Here is a 14,000-nt window from a genome sequence, read left to right on the forward strand (position 1 = left end):
CTGCATATACCCTGCTGAGGTTGTGTTTGTGGATTTCTGCTGTTGCAGAGAGCGATAGTGAAGAAGAGGAGGAGGAGGAAGAGGAGGACGACGACAGTGCGGCTGGAGAGGATGGAGAGGATGGACATATGTCCTCTCAGTCTTCAGGTCGTCGCTACCCCAGCAGGAGTAAGAGCAGCAGGAGCACACGGCTGACCAGGAACAGCTCTGGAGCGGAGAGGAGGCGCACAGGTACGACAACAGACAACCTCACACTCTGTAAACACACGCACGCACACACACACACACACACACACACACACACACACACACACACACACACACACACACACACGTTAAACACTCTTCTTCACGGCTGGTTTTCAGAGGGCAGAGCAGAGGCGAACGGTCACAGCAGCCGAGCGTCTCGCAGGGCAAGGCGCCACCACCGGGACTCTGACGGAGCCTCGTCCCCGGGCTCCGACGGGGGGGACGGGGTCCCGCTGCGCAGGTCGCTCAAGAGGAAGACGGCGAGGGCAGCGGTGAACAAGATGAAACTCCTCAAAGTGTCGGAGGAAGAGGAGGAAGAAGAAGAGGAGGAGGAGGAGGAGGAGACGCAGAGGAGGAGCAGCAGCCGCCTCCGCCTCACAAACCGGACCAGCAAGCGCACCGCGGTGATCCAGAGCAGCTCCGACTCTGACGAAAAGCCTTCAAGACGGGGTAGGAAAACCTTTATCAAACAATCCTGTTCATGAAACCGCCTGATTCAGAAACAATTGGACAAAAACAGAGGAAAGGCCTTTAGCGGAGTCATGCTCCAGTGTGCTGAAGTGTCACAGGAGAGAGATAGTGGACGGGGTCTGGAGGAACAGATAGTGCTGCAGCGTGACGGCAGCAGAGATCACATGCTCACATTATACAGAGGGGGATCACAGCTGCTCTGTCCGTGCTTTAGCGAAGAGACTTCAGGCCAATCATTCAGGAACAATGTTATAGTAAAGATACAAAAATACCATGCGTTGTCATGCATTTCGTTATTCAGCGTGTCCGCGGGGTCTTAAAAAGTAGATAGCCTTAATTTTCAATTTAGTGAAAATTAAGGCTATTAAAATCAGCATTTTCCAAGGTATTACATTTTGTTTTCAATAAGTATATAAATGCTCCAAAGAGGTTGTGTTCTACAGTCTGCCTGAATGTAGTCATGGCGTAGGTGTGTCGTGTGATTCTCTGTAGTTTATTGATGGCATCCCGTTGGGTTTGACGTCATCTGAACAGGACATCGTGCGCTCTCTGCTTGATAGCCCGAAGGTCCGTTTACGCCGCTTGTTAAACAACATCGTTATGGGGAAATGCAAGTTTGCGTCCAAATGGTTGGAAGATAAGGAGGAAGGACAATCAATACTGAATATAGTCAATGTGAGGTAAAGTGTGTCGCCAAGGTAACCGGTTAAAACTCCCAAGTGACGATGAGGTCTTAGAAAAGGTCTTAAAAGGTCTTACATTGACTTCAGGATTCCTGCAGACACCCTGTTATTACAACACCACATAAGGAAGTGCTAGGATCTTAAACTTGGTATTATTCATGAATCACAGATTAACTCTGCCCTTGTTTCTCTTTCTAGCTTCTCGGAAAAAAAAGGAATCGGGTGACGAATCCGAGGAGGAGGAGGAGGAGGAGGAGGAAGACCAAGACAGCGATGCTTCATCCTTCTTCCCAAATGAACAGAATGGAGACACGAGGTCCCGCAAGCAGAGGACGTCAAGACAAGCTGCTAAGGCGAAGGGAAATGGTAAGGAGCATCCTCATCGCTTATCATTAGATTTTTTGTTGACACTTGCTTGGAAAGGTTTCTGTACTCAGTGGGATTCCTCTTTCCTCCTGCAGACGCTCTGAGCCAAGTGAACGGACACCGCGCGAAGCCTCACAGCCACTCTGAGCAAGAGGAGGCTGCAGAGGAGAGCTCTGGAAACGAGGAGGAAGAGTTGGTGTCTCGGAAATCCTCTAGAAGCAAAGCAACCACTTCCGCCAAGACGAAGAAGAAGAAGAAGATTGAAAGCGAGGAGGAGGAGGAGGAGGAGGAGGAGGAGGAGGATGAGGATGAGGAGGAAGAGGTAGAGCACACTGAACACAGGACCACAAGACACAAACTTCCCGTCAGCTCAGACGAAGAGTACAAAGACCACAGCCCTCAGAAACGCCCACACCAAAACGGAAGAAACGTGGAGGAAGCCATCCACAAGGACTCTAAGAAGAAGTGTAAAGTTTCACCAGCCAAACAAAAACCTGCCTCAACCAACAAACCGGACGGTGCCGAGTCAGAGGAGCTCAGCGACCCTCCGAAGAGAGCCAGCCCGCGCAAGAAGAGCCTGAAGAGAGACGAAGAGAGCCATCGCTCCAGCGAGGAGTCTGAATCCAATACGAAGAGGTCGACGAGGAACAAGACGAAGTCCAAGCGGCCTCGCAGCGAAACCTCGGCCTCGGAGAGCTCCCAGCAGGAATACAAACCCAAGAGGAAGTCGAGGAGGAAACGCTCCACCGGCTCCTCGGACGAAGAGTCGGACAAGTCGGACAAGTCGGACAAGTCGGACAACTCGGACAACGCGTCCAACAGACGGCGGAACCTCCGAGCACTACCGAAGAAGAATTACATCAGCGACAACTCGGAGGAAGACTCTGCTTCAGGCGCGAAACAGGGGAGCGGTAAAAAGACGGCGTCCAGGGAAGGCAAGCGAGAGTCGAACAGAAGCTCTCCCAACGGAGCCAGGAGTCAGACGTCTTCCAGCAAGAAACGCATTTACACCTCAGACTCTGAAGATGCGGAGGAGGAGGACGGAGAAGACAAGCCGGTGTCAAAGAGCGATAAAAACAGCAGGTCCTCGAAACGTCCCAAAAGGGAGTCCAAAGGAGAGGGGGACACCTCGTCACATTCTGAATCCAGCAAGGAAGAGGAGGAGGAAGAGGAGGAGGAGGAGGAGGATGTTGGGAGCAGGAAGAAAAACGCCAGGCAGCCAAAACTAAAAGACGGCACTCGCAGCTCCGACTCGTCTTCACCCACCGAAAACTCATCTGCCAGCTCAGGGTTTCGCAGCAGTCCAAAGAGGAGGAGTCACAGGCGGTCGGGCGTCGCTGAGAAGACGTCCGGCCGCCCGCTGAGGCCGCGCCGCCGTGCGTCCGCCTCAGAGGAGGAGGAAGAGGAGGAGGAGGACAGCGACGAGGAGGAGGACAGCAACGAGGCGCGCCGCAAAACACAGCAAAAAGCACGCGTGAACACCCGCAACCGAGGGAAGCGGACGGTGAGCTATCACGACAGCGAATGAAGGACGGGAAGAGAACTGGAGACCTTTAAATAAAGACACGATACGGTAGTAGCACTGGAGTCCTGGAGAGAAAATGCTGTGAATCTGTTTCATTCAGGGATATTTATATTTTCTATGAAAAACATGTTTATAGATGTAAAACGAATTCAAGCATTTGAACTGCTGGGTCTTTTTTCCTCACAGCGAAAACACCACCGCCCCATTGTGCTCGTTGCGATTGTCCGCGTGGGTGCTACTCTTATATACCTCTCGTTTAATCAAGCATATTGCTGGCTTGCACTAAGATACACTGTAATGAGGTATTTCATACACTAGTTTTGCATTAGAAACTCAGGGGTCAAATACGTTTACTGTAGACTCAGACATGCGGTTGTTTTCTGCGCGACAGAATGCAACTCCAGATGTCCGAGCACACTCACTGGGACAAAAAGAAGAGACCATGCTCAGACGTTTGACGACAGCACTCCTTTGTAAATCCACACACTCAATGCTCGTCTGTATTTTGAGTTATGAGCCAAAATGAACTAAATATTCTTTCCCCCATTGCATTAGTTTTTTTTTCTCTAAGTTAGTTTGTGTTCTAGTGAATAGATGTAAATATTTGATCGAGGAAGACGTCTGAGGTTCAGTCAAAATGTTTATTTAATTTGTTTTTTTAATTTCTTCTCTCTTTTTTTTTTTACAATTAACTGCATTGTCTTGCCATATGTCACAAATTGGTACTTGTTTGCCAAGTACAAAAGTACTCTTTGCAAAATACTGTGATTTCTCATATTGGGAAGGCCTGTTTCTGTGTTACCTACTTTCAGTGTTAAATTCTTTTTTTCAGAGTTGACTTAAAAACATTTTGCCAGTCACATGGTTTAATTTTGTTAACGGGGAAGGTTTCTAAATAAAGTCGCTTTATGACATTTTGCTTAATGTTTTTCATACTACACCTTTATTAAATCACAGGAAAACTATTATTGCGATGTGGTTGTGGAGTGCAATGGATGAGTTATTCCTCACAATAATAAAGACATCATTTCAAGGTGTGTTATGTTTCTGACTTTGTTACATGTGTTGCAGGTACAAACTTAACAGACAGGAAGACATGAACTAACAGATGTGCTTTTTATCCTGGCTTGTAGGGAGGTAATACATATACAAAGATATTTCTGCCCCCAAGGATTTTGTTCTTAGATTCAAATGAATAGTTTGGAGATATATCCCTACACTAAGTATCGAGTTCGCAATATCAATCAATGTTTATTTATATAGCCCAATATCACAAATGTTACATTTGTCTCAGTGGTCTTCACAGTGTGTACAGAATATCAGTTTGACAAAACGACACTCTCTGTCCTTAGACCCTCTTTCCTTAGACCCTAACATCGTACAAGGAAACACTTCCGGAGAAACCTACAGTTTAAATGGGGAGGAGGAGGGATCCCTCTCCCAGGACGGACAGAAGTGCAATAGATGCCGTGTGTAAATCGAAAAGATAATATATTTACAACATAGGTAGACCAAATGTTTTTGAAATGCATGTGTCTATACTAAGAAGATGAATCCACGAGGATGTCAACAATCCTGTGGGAGCCATCGGGGAAGTAGTATGATGAGAGTCAGGCAGGACCGCAGAGACTGGTTCAGCCACGACTCGAAGTCCAGACCGGGACTCAGGATCCAGGACCTCAGCCACGACTCAGGATCCCGGCGTAGATTGACACCAAAAATAAATGTGGGGCAATATGTCCAACATTTACAATATTTTTGGGGGTTTCAGGCCTGTCGTGTGTTATATAGGTTGTTGCTTGGAAATGGTCTGCAAAGGCTAAAATCCCGTTGTTCCCTTCAGATGGAGTTTCTCTCCCACACAGGTTTGCTCTGTTGTAATCCGGTATGTGGTATAGTTAAATATCATTTTCAACAGGATATAAATACTCAGGTAAAGATGTGTTGTTATTTACTTTATTTTCCAAGTTTCACTAAAAAACTTTCCAGGGTCAAGACAAATACTTTAAATTGTTTTAATATAGGCTATAGATACAGATTGTTAACGGCTTGCATCAAATATAAACAAAACTCCAAACAAATGATTTAATTAACTAAAGAGTGAGGGTCTTTTCAAGTAACACATACGTGAAATAATGAAAAGGGGTTTCAGGGCTTTTTTATTTTTCATGTAATAACGGGATTTTGAAAAGTATTAAGATCTCACTACTAGTAATTTTGGCTTACCCTTTAATTGTTTGCATTTTATGGAAAAACATCCAATTATTTATCGGAAATTCAAATTAAAAGGTCAACGTGATGTGCTTTAACGATTTTTAGCTTATTGGTCGAAATTAACAAGCTTTTAACGTGAAAGGGCTTCTTCTGACGACAGCGTGACGACATCACGTAATGTTTTTCTTAAACTGGTCGCACTTTCGACTCTTTTGATTAGCAATGTTTTTAAATTTCATTTGGTAACACTGGGATAATAAATAACTAGTGCAAAACATGTGTCACATTTACATGTTAATTTATATTTGTTAGGAAATACTTGTTTTATTAAATGTTTGTACATTTGAGTTTTTTCGCGAAAGTAACACCTGTCACCGTTATTTACATGTACGTTGATAGATAGCCAAGGAGCTAACATGTGAGTAGCTGCTTCTGTTGACTTGACAGCTACACCTCTTAACTCATGACAATAAAACAGCTAGTATTTAATGAAGAGAAAGGTTTAGAATAAACGGACATTAATACTTTTTTTGTTTTCCTTTCTAACATATCCTGCTTCGGCAAAATAAGCTAACATTGAAGCTAAAGTTAGCATGTCCTCTGTCAGCCACTGTCAACACTACAGGCTTCAGTAAAGCTTCAGTAAAGCTTTAGGACATCAGAAGAGCTGCAGCTTCAGTACATCATGTCTTCCTGCACAAGGTTGCTTTACTTTGTGAAGCACAGAAGCTTGTGGACTCATGTTCGGAGAAATGTCACAACATGGTCTCCTGTTGGAGCTGCTTTCAATGCCAAACCTCAAAGAAGACAAAATCTGGTGGAGAAAAACGTGGTAAGTATTTGGGTACCACTTTACAATAAGACTACCTTTATATAGGATTCATAAAGGGTTTATAATTAGGTTATTAATTAGGTTGTTATTTATTAATTAGGTTGTTATTTATTAATAACCTAATTAATAAATGAATTACAAACTATTCGTAAACCCTTTATAAGTGTAGTCTTATTGTAAAGTGGTACCAGTATTTGTTTTAAATGTGTCACTAAAACGTGTTACAACACTGCTATGTTAAAGCACATAACCTGCATTTAAACGGGCTTAAATGTGTGTTAATAAGCCATATTGATTTTATAAACGACCACATTCTATATATTTTATTTCTAAGAAGCCGCTTTATTGATTTACTAAATTGTTGATTATATTTGGGTTTATATTGGGTGGGGAATGAGCCATTTTAAAGAATGTAATATTACATTTTAAACTGATTGTTTTGCATACTATCAAGTGAAAAATGCAAGTCATAAGAAAAATGTAGTTTGGATTAACAATGTCATGACATTCATGTAACTATTTATTATTGTTATTAGCGGCTGCTAGTTCACTTACTTTTATAATACTGCCACTTCTTTACTTGTGTACTCATTTTATTTGATTTCTTTATCAAACATGTTAGTCTAAGTCTAGTGATTTTGATGTTTCTCTTTGCTGCTGTAACACTGTAAATGTCTTGCTGTGGGACAGATAAAGGATTTCTGGTTCTGCTTTCAGGGTTTGTTTGGAGTGTCTGAGCTCAGCTGTCCTGCAGGCTTTCAGGCGGCCACAGAGACGGCTCTGAGGAACACACGGCGGCTTGTGGACAAAGTTATTTCTGGTCCTTCGGGGGTGGAGACAGTCGAGTCTTTTGATCAGCTCTCAGATGAGTTGTGTAAAGTGGCTGATCTGGTGAGTGCTCCTTCTCTCTGATGACTACTGAAACTGTGCTGCTCTCCACAACTCGTGTGCAGAGGGGGTGCAGTGATTTTGCAGCCTTTTTTTGTAGGTTGACCCGGAAGTCAGCATCTCCCTGGCTCACTTAAAAAAAAGCTAATGGGATTTCTCCATTGGATTTTGTATTATTACAGAAAATAATCTCAACGTTTATGACACTTACACGTTTTATTCAACAGGATTATCTCCAAAAATATACACCACTTTATGATTTTTGAAGTAATAAGCTAACGTTAAACTATAAAGGAACTACAGCACCCTAACATGACTTCCCGGCACCACCGCTAAGCTAATGTTGGGCATGATGATGTTTAGTCCTCTGATTTAGACACTTGTTAGCAACCGCCAATTTTTTTATTCACTAGTGGGGTATTTACTGACGTATTTATGTTGCATAAAAAAAAAGTAAAATGTCTTCAGCTGGTGTTAACCACAGACCTTATGTCAGGCTAACAACCAAAAGCACATTCAGGAAACCATTGACTTCCAGACGAGGGAACAGGAAGTGCTAAAATGCTGACTCATATCTGGGTTTTAGGACTCATTCCAGGCCCGCTCTATGCCCCATGTTCCTTTCTCCACTCTGAGATCCTCAGATGCTTCCCTCCTCGTCGTTCCAAGGTCCAAATGTGTACTTAAATGAGATAGGAGAGCCTTTGGAGTCAGGGCTCCTGGACTTTGGAAATACCTGCCAGATAAGATCAGCGCTGAAACCATATCTCCTCTTTGAATTGTCTTTGAAAAACCTGCTTTGTAAATATTACTTGTCAGTGTTTTTATTTATGACATTTAAGTTAATTGTAATCTCTGTTCATTTGTATCATTTGTATGTTTTAAAGGGCCCTATTCTGCTTATTTTAAGGTTCATATTTGTATTTTATGATTCCTTTATACTATCACTATGTGGTTCTTGGGTTACCTGCAGACCAACTTGCTTTTCTCTTCTCTCACAGGCAGACTTTGTTAAAGTAGCTCATCCAGACCCAGCGTTTCGCGAGGCTGCAGAGAAGAGCTGCATAGAGATCGGCACGGTGGTGGAGAAGTAAGACGAACCTTTCAAAAAGCAATCATGATGCATTTGTACAAATAAATGGAAGTATAACGTAGCATAACATAGAAATACTCAAATATAGCACACATGTCATTTTGTAATTGTGTTTTTTTCAGATTGAACACTAATGTGGAGCTTTGTAATAGTCTTAAAAAATTGCTGGATAACCCAGACACCGTGTCTCAGCTGGATCCTGATTCCAGGTAATTTCACTGCCATTTTGTTTAAAACATGGATTAAATAACAGTGTTTCTCTTTCTTTATTATCACATCAATATGTAATGTTTATATCATATCTAATGATGTAAATAATGATTCATTTCTGTTTGTTTTTTCCAGACGAGTGGCAGAGTTGTTCATGTTCGATTTTGAAATCAGTGGGATTCATCTGGATGAGAAGCTGGTGAGATGGTTATAGGTGGTTGTTATGTTTCCTCTGGGGAAAGGGAAGTAACAAAAGATGACATAACCAAACCACTGTTTGTCCACAGTTACACCATACTAGACCATATAGCATTGGTGTAGTCATAGAAGGATATTTTCCATCTGACAGCGCATGTATTTTGATGTGGTAGCCAGCAGGTACATTTTGGTTGTTCATCTGGGAAAGAAACATAAAGACAGTATGTTTGAATATGCCTCCACCCCCTGCTGTGTTTACTAACTTGTTTTCTCCACAGAGGAAGGAGGCGGTGGCTCTTCATGTGAAGCTTCTGGATCTAAACAACGAGTTCCTGGTCAATTCTCACCAGCCCAACAGGATCGCCAGGTCTGCGATTCCCGAACATCTACACCTGCACTTTGCCAGTGAAGGAAGCTTCATCCAAGTGGGGGGATTACACGCTGACTCCCCCGATGATTTGGTATGTGCCTGAAATGATTTGGGAACATTTATACTTTTTGTTCAGCAGGTGGCGCCACTGCCATGTGTCAGATTGTAGGACTGGATGTAAGGGCAGGTTGAAGATGTGTAATATATACTCTGTCCTGACAACATGAGTTGTAAAATCCTGAATAAGCAGAGTAATTTACATGATCTGCATTTCTAATGACAAACGTCTGAATGTTGTGTCATGTTAAATGTTGCGGCTTCAGAATTGTGGGACAGCATTTTTCCTTTCCTTTCCTTAAGGATGGTCCAGTGTATCCTAAGCTAAAGAAGATTTCAAAGGAGGCATTGAAGCTCCTTTCCTATCATCTACAGCACACGTGGCAAACTCAAGGCCCGGGGGCCAAATCAGGCACGTGGTGGATTTAATTTCGGCCCGCAGGACCATTTCTAATTACTATTAGATCTGGCCCGCCGGTATATTGCACCCACACCTTCACTCCATCCTGAGGGTCTCCTCAGCTCAGAGCCTGAGCCCAAACATTGATGACCTTGCACCCAAGATGAGATGCCACGTATCTGGCTTGAACTAGCATCACAGAGCAGCACACTGAGTCTAATGGATGTTTCCTTCTGCACTTGTTTTCTTGCGACAACAGGGCATGTTTGGTTTTTCTTTGTGGGAAATCGTTTTGTTGAAGCTGTTGTTGCCTGTGGGAAAATGTAATCATATAAAATAACTCCGTAAAAGCTGCAGATAGAGCCATATGAAATGAATGCAACTGATTATTTAATGTTTAATGTTGTTTTTAAAGGCAATAATTTACTCCGAATCAGAATCAGAATACCTTTATTAGTCCCACAGAGGGGACATTTGCATCGTGACAGCAGGAAAGAGCCACAGACAGCTTAATGTTACATATGTTAAAAAGTTAAGTTATGATATAATAAAAAAGATAAAAGTAAAAAAAAAATACAGCTTTGTTAGTTCCAGGTTTAATATGTGCAATAAGTTCATTTAAATAAGTTTTGCTATAAACATTGAACCAGTCCGGCCCTCGACTAGTACCGATTTTTTAATGTTGGCCCACTGTGTATTTGAGTTTGATACCCCTGATCTAGAGAATTCAAACAGCTCTTATCATGGCTGACACTTAGAAACCTCTGAGTCATTTCACTTCGTTAGGAACCTTCTTGAGAGAAATTGAGAATTCGACCCCTTGTTCCTCACATGATGTGGAGCAGTATAATGTAAACGTGTGTTTTCTAGCACCACATAGTGGACACAGGAAGTGGTGCAAGATGTGCGTGGGATAACGAGGACCCATTCAGTTAAATATTCTGTAATATTTTGTTCTGTCCTGGTTCCACTTGCAGGTTCGAGAAATCGCCTACAGGATTTACCTGTATCCTAACGCAGATCTGATGAAGTGTCTGGAGGAGCTGCTGAAGTGCAGATACAAAATGGCCAAACTGGTGGGCTACGAGTCGTACGCTCACCGAGCCCTGAAGGGAACCATGGCCAAAACACCAGGTTTGTACCTCTCTCTGCTTCAGCATCAATACAGTATCTTTCAGTCAGTGCCGTGACTGCAAATATGATTTCAGTATTGACATGAAACCATTTTTAAAAGACACAGATTAATATAAAATACAGACATTCTTTTTGCTCTTTTTGTGCTTTTAGTAACTAGTCTCCGATTATTTACAGGCTGTTTATTCCTTTTTGTTTCCCTTTGCAGAGACGGTGATGAGCTTCCTTCAGTTGTTAACAGACAAGCTGTCAGACAAGTACGGTCTCATTTTAATAAATCATAAAGAAATATTCAGATAAATTATTCTGTTTGATATTTTTTCTGAATAGTTATTTTTCTGGGCCAGTGATGGAAAATAACTTAAAAGCGTTTGCACAATTTTGAGGTAGTTGTACTTTTAAATCACAACATTTATTTCACAAGATGAGTTTCTGTGAAGGTTCATATTTCTGTTAGAAAAATATAATGGATTCCTGGAAGTATAACATATTATTTAAGTTAGCTTCACCTGTGACAGCTGCAGAATTATTATTGCTTTTACATAAATGCATCATTAAAGAGGCCATGTTGTGCTTTGGGGGAGGTTTCCCTTTCCTGTAGTGTGTTCAGTTGTGCTTGTAAATGGTCTGCAAAGGCTCGCTCCTATTGGCTAGCGCTCCAACACATTGAACGTGATAGGCTAAGGGGCGGGACATCTCAAAGCGTTTGACAAATCACAACAGAGCCGGCCAGCTAACCAATCAGAGCAGACTGGGCTCTGGTTTCAGACAGAGGGTGAAAAGAGGAGCTGCAGCATGAGAAAAATAAAGAGCTTTTTGAACATTAAAGCATGGAGACGGAAACAGGAGAGGCGCAAGATACTAATATGAACCTAAAAATAACTCGAATGGGGCCCCTTAAATTAGAATCCAGTCGTAAATGTAACAAAACCTGACACAAATTCAGTTAGCTTAATAAATATTATCAGTAAATCAGTTTTTTGTCACATTCCCTCCTCTGGTTTCTAACATCTGGAGTCGTTAAACAGACCAAAGATATGTGAGTCAGGTGCACCTGAGCCTCTAAATTACCCACAGGATAAATGAATGTCCAGGGTGTTTCCCCGCCTTCAGCCAAATGCATGCTGGGATATGCTCTGCCTCCCCGTTGACCCTGAGTGGAGATAGGTGGGTACTGGAATGAAGCCTCGAGTCAATTAGCTCACGACTTGTTGTTGTTTTTTCCTTTAATCTCTCACAGGACAGCCAAAGACTTCACGATGATGAGTAACATGAAGAAGAAACTCAACCCACTTAATGCTGTGAGTCATGTCTTCTTTTTGTTCACAACATATTATTTCACGTGAGGATATTTTTAAGTTCTTTTGCTGGTTTTTAAAGTCTGTCTAAACTTAAAAGGCTGCAGGACAACAGGGGATACCTCACATAACTCATTTAATGGATTGTTTTATATTAATAAAGACAACATAAACACATAAGCAGCAGCCCAGGCATCATAACCATTTTTATACTCAATGTTTTTTTTTTTTTTCATATTTACCTGCAAATATTACACATTTCATATTAAAGCGGCTACATACATTTGTTACATTTACTTTTATAGTCACTTTAATTAAATGTAGTCTATTGTATTGTGATTCTTTCATCACATGTTAAACATTTGTGGTTTTAGGAGCTCATGCCGTGGGATCATCCGTACCTCAGCGGTGTCCTGCGTGCTGAAAGGCGAGTCGTTTTCTATTTGAGTTTTTTATTATCCTGCTGTCATTTGATAAAGTCAACATGATCTGTATCTCTTTTGGATGTTTGTAATTTCATATTCCAGCAGGGTGTGAGCTGTTGTCGGGTTTCAGCTCATCCTCAGGTGTTACAAAAGGTTTCACAGGGAGGAGAATGAGAGTCATCTCAGTGTCTCAACCTCCTTTATAATCCAGGACAAATGAATCTGCTGCTCCAGGGGGCTTTTACTCTTCAACAGTTTTTAAAGGTCTCCTATTATGCTATTTTTAGGCATATAATATGGTTCTCTATGGATATATACAAATATATAAAAACATGTCTATGATGTGTTTTGCTCAAAATACCATACAGATCTTGCATTTTAGACATCCCTCATATCCCGTCTGTCCACCGCATCTACGCACTGTACAACACACACACACCTACACACTGTACCACACACACCTACAGCTCCTAAAGCATAATCAGACTACAGCCGTTGTGTATTTTATTATGTGAAGCACTAAATGGTCTTAGCAAAATATCGACTCTTTGTTTGTAGATATCTACTAAACTAAAGCAAATAAAGAGAGTAGGTCTGTTATACTGAGTGATATATATTATACACACTGCTCTGCTTTCTGCACAGACCTCACAGCTGTTCTCACTGTAAACATCGCATCGCGATGAAAGCAGATATTAAAATAATACCCAGGGGATGCATGCAGAGCTGTCATTGGCTGAGATAAGTCCGGCCGTGCGTCACGCCTCCACCGTTCCCGGAAATGCATCCGCGGAGGACCCGTGGAGGAACCATCAGTGTATCCTCGGTTATAGCTCCTCCAGAGAGCCTCCTCGATGCTCGATCCTCGGTCCTCGAAGTGCATTTAGAGAAATGAGATGTCCTTTGACATGGCGCGCTGAAATCCATTTCCGGGTCACTACCGGAGGACCGAGGAGTCGAGGAGGGGAAATTAGAGTATTGAGAAACCTCTATACTCTCTCCAGTACAGGTTAGCTCTGAGTGTTAGCGATGCTTGCTAATGTAAACAAAGACCACATAGAGAGGCGAAGTCCTGCCCATCTACTTCCGACCCATGGGACCTTATTTTGGAAAAATTATGTATTGAAGTCAATGGGGAGAGAAAGATTATCTTTCGATCCCGTTTGAATTGTTCCACGAATTACACATATGATGTTTGTCAATCTTAAAAAATCATTTCCATGTCAAAAAAGTCACAGTTTGTCGTAAAACTGTTGAAATATAAGACTATGAAAAATATGCACTAGAAAGACTACAAATCCCAGAGTCCCAGTCCCACATGCTGGCTCTTACGGAACCGACTAACTCCCCTTGTGTGTATGTACAGCTCTCAACGTGCCCAGACTTGTAGTGATTTTCACCTCTTTTAATACTTTTCGCCTCATTCTGAAAGAAAGGAGTGAAATGTGCCAACGTGACGGCCGTCTTGGTGTGTGGTGCGAGACGGGAGATGTAGTTCATTGAGCGGTTTCACACAAAAAACAGTGTTACTTCACAGTTTTACGACACATTTTAATTTTTTTGACTCGCAAAATCATCTTTTAAATT

The 14,000-nt window shown here is 42.2% G+C and overlaps 2 protein-coding genes across 2 annotated transcripts in view; both read left to right on the top strand.

The window, feature by feature from the left end:
• brwd1 (bromodomain and WD repeat domain containing 1) overlaps positions 1–4,327 on the top strand; it is a 28,332-nt gene extending 24,005 nt beyond the window's left edge. The window contains exons 41-44 of the mRNA XM_034097129.2: positions 49–231; positions 367–699; positions 1,602–1,769; positions 1,865–4,327. Of these exons, the coding sequence (XP_033953020.1) occupies positions 49–231; positions 367–699; positions 1,602–1,769; positions 1,865–3,297 (2,117 nt within the window). The 3' untranslated portion in view covers positions 3,298–4,327. The remainder of the gene's footprint in view (positions 1–48; positions 232–366; positions 700–1,601; positions 1,770–1,864) is intronic.
• Positions 4,328–5,754: 1,427 nt separating this feature from the next.
• Positions 5,755–14,000, top strand: part of LOC117457785 (mitochondrial intermediate peptidase-like) — a 38,849-nt gene continuing 30,603 nt past the window's right edge. Inside the window, exons 1-10 of the mRNA XM_034098012.2 lie at positions 5,755–6,340; positions 7,058–7,231; positions 8,230–8,318; positions 8,444–8,530; positions 8,667–8,730; positions 9,008–9,190; positions 10,534–10,690; positions 10,899–10,947; positions 11,931–11,991; positions 12,363–12,415. Coding sequence (XP_033953903.1) covers positions 6,194–6,340; positions 7,058–7,231; positions 8,230–8,318; positions 8,444–8,530; positions 8,667–8,730; positions 9,008–9,190; positions 10,534–10,690; positions 10,899–10,947; positions 11,931–11,991; positions 12,363–12,415 — 1,064 coding nt within the window. The 5' untranslated portion in view covers positions 5,755–6,193. The remainder of the gene's footprint in view (positions 6,341–7,057; positions 7,232–8,229; positions 8,319–8,443; positions 8,531–8,666; positions 8,731–9,007; positions 9,191–10,533; positions 10,691–10,898; positions 10,948–11,930; positions 11,992–12,362; positions 12,416–14,000) is intronic.

This window comes from Pseudochaenichthys georgianus, chromosome 13, assembly GCF_902827115.2.
Source record: "Pseudochaenichthys georgianus chromosome 13, fPseGeo1.2, whole genome shotgun sequence".
NCBI lineage: Eukaryota > Metazoa > Chordata > Actinopteri > Perciformes > Channichthyidae > Pseudochaenichthys > Pseudochaenichthys georgianus.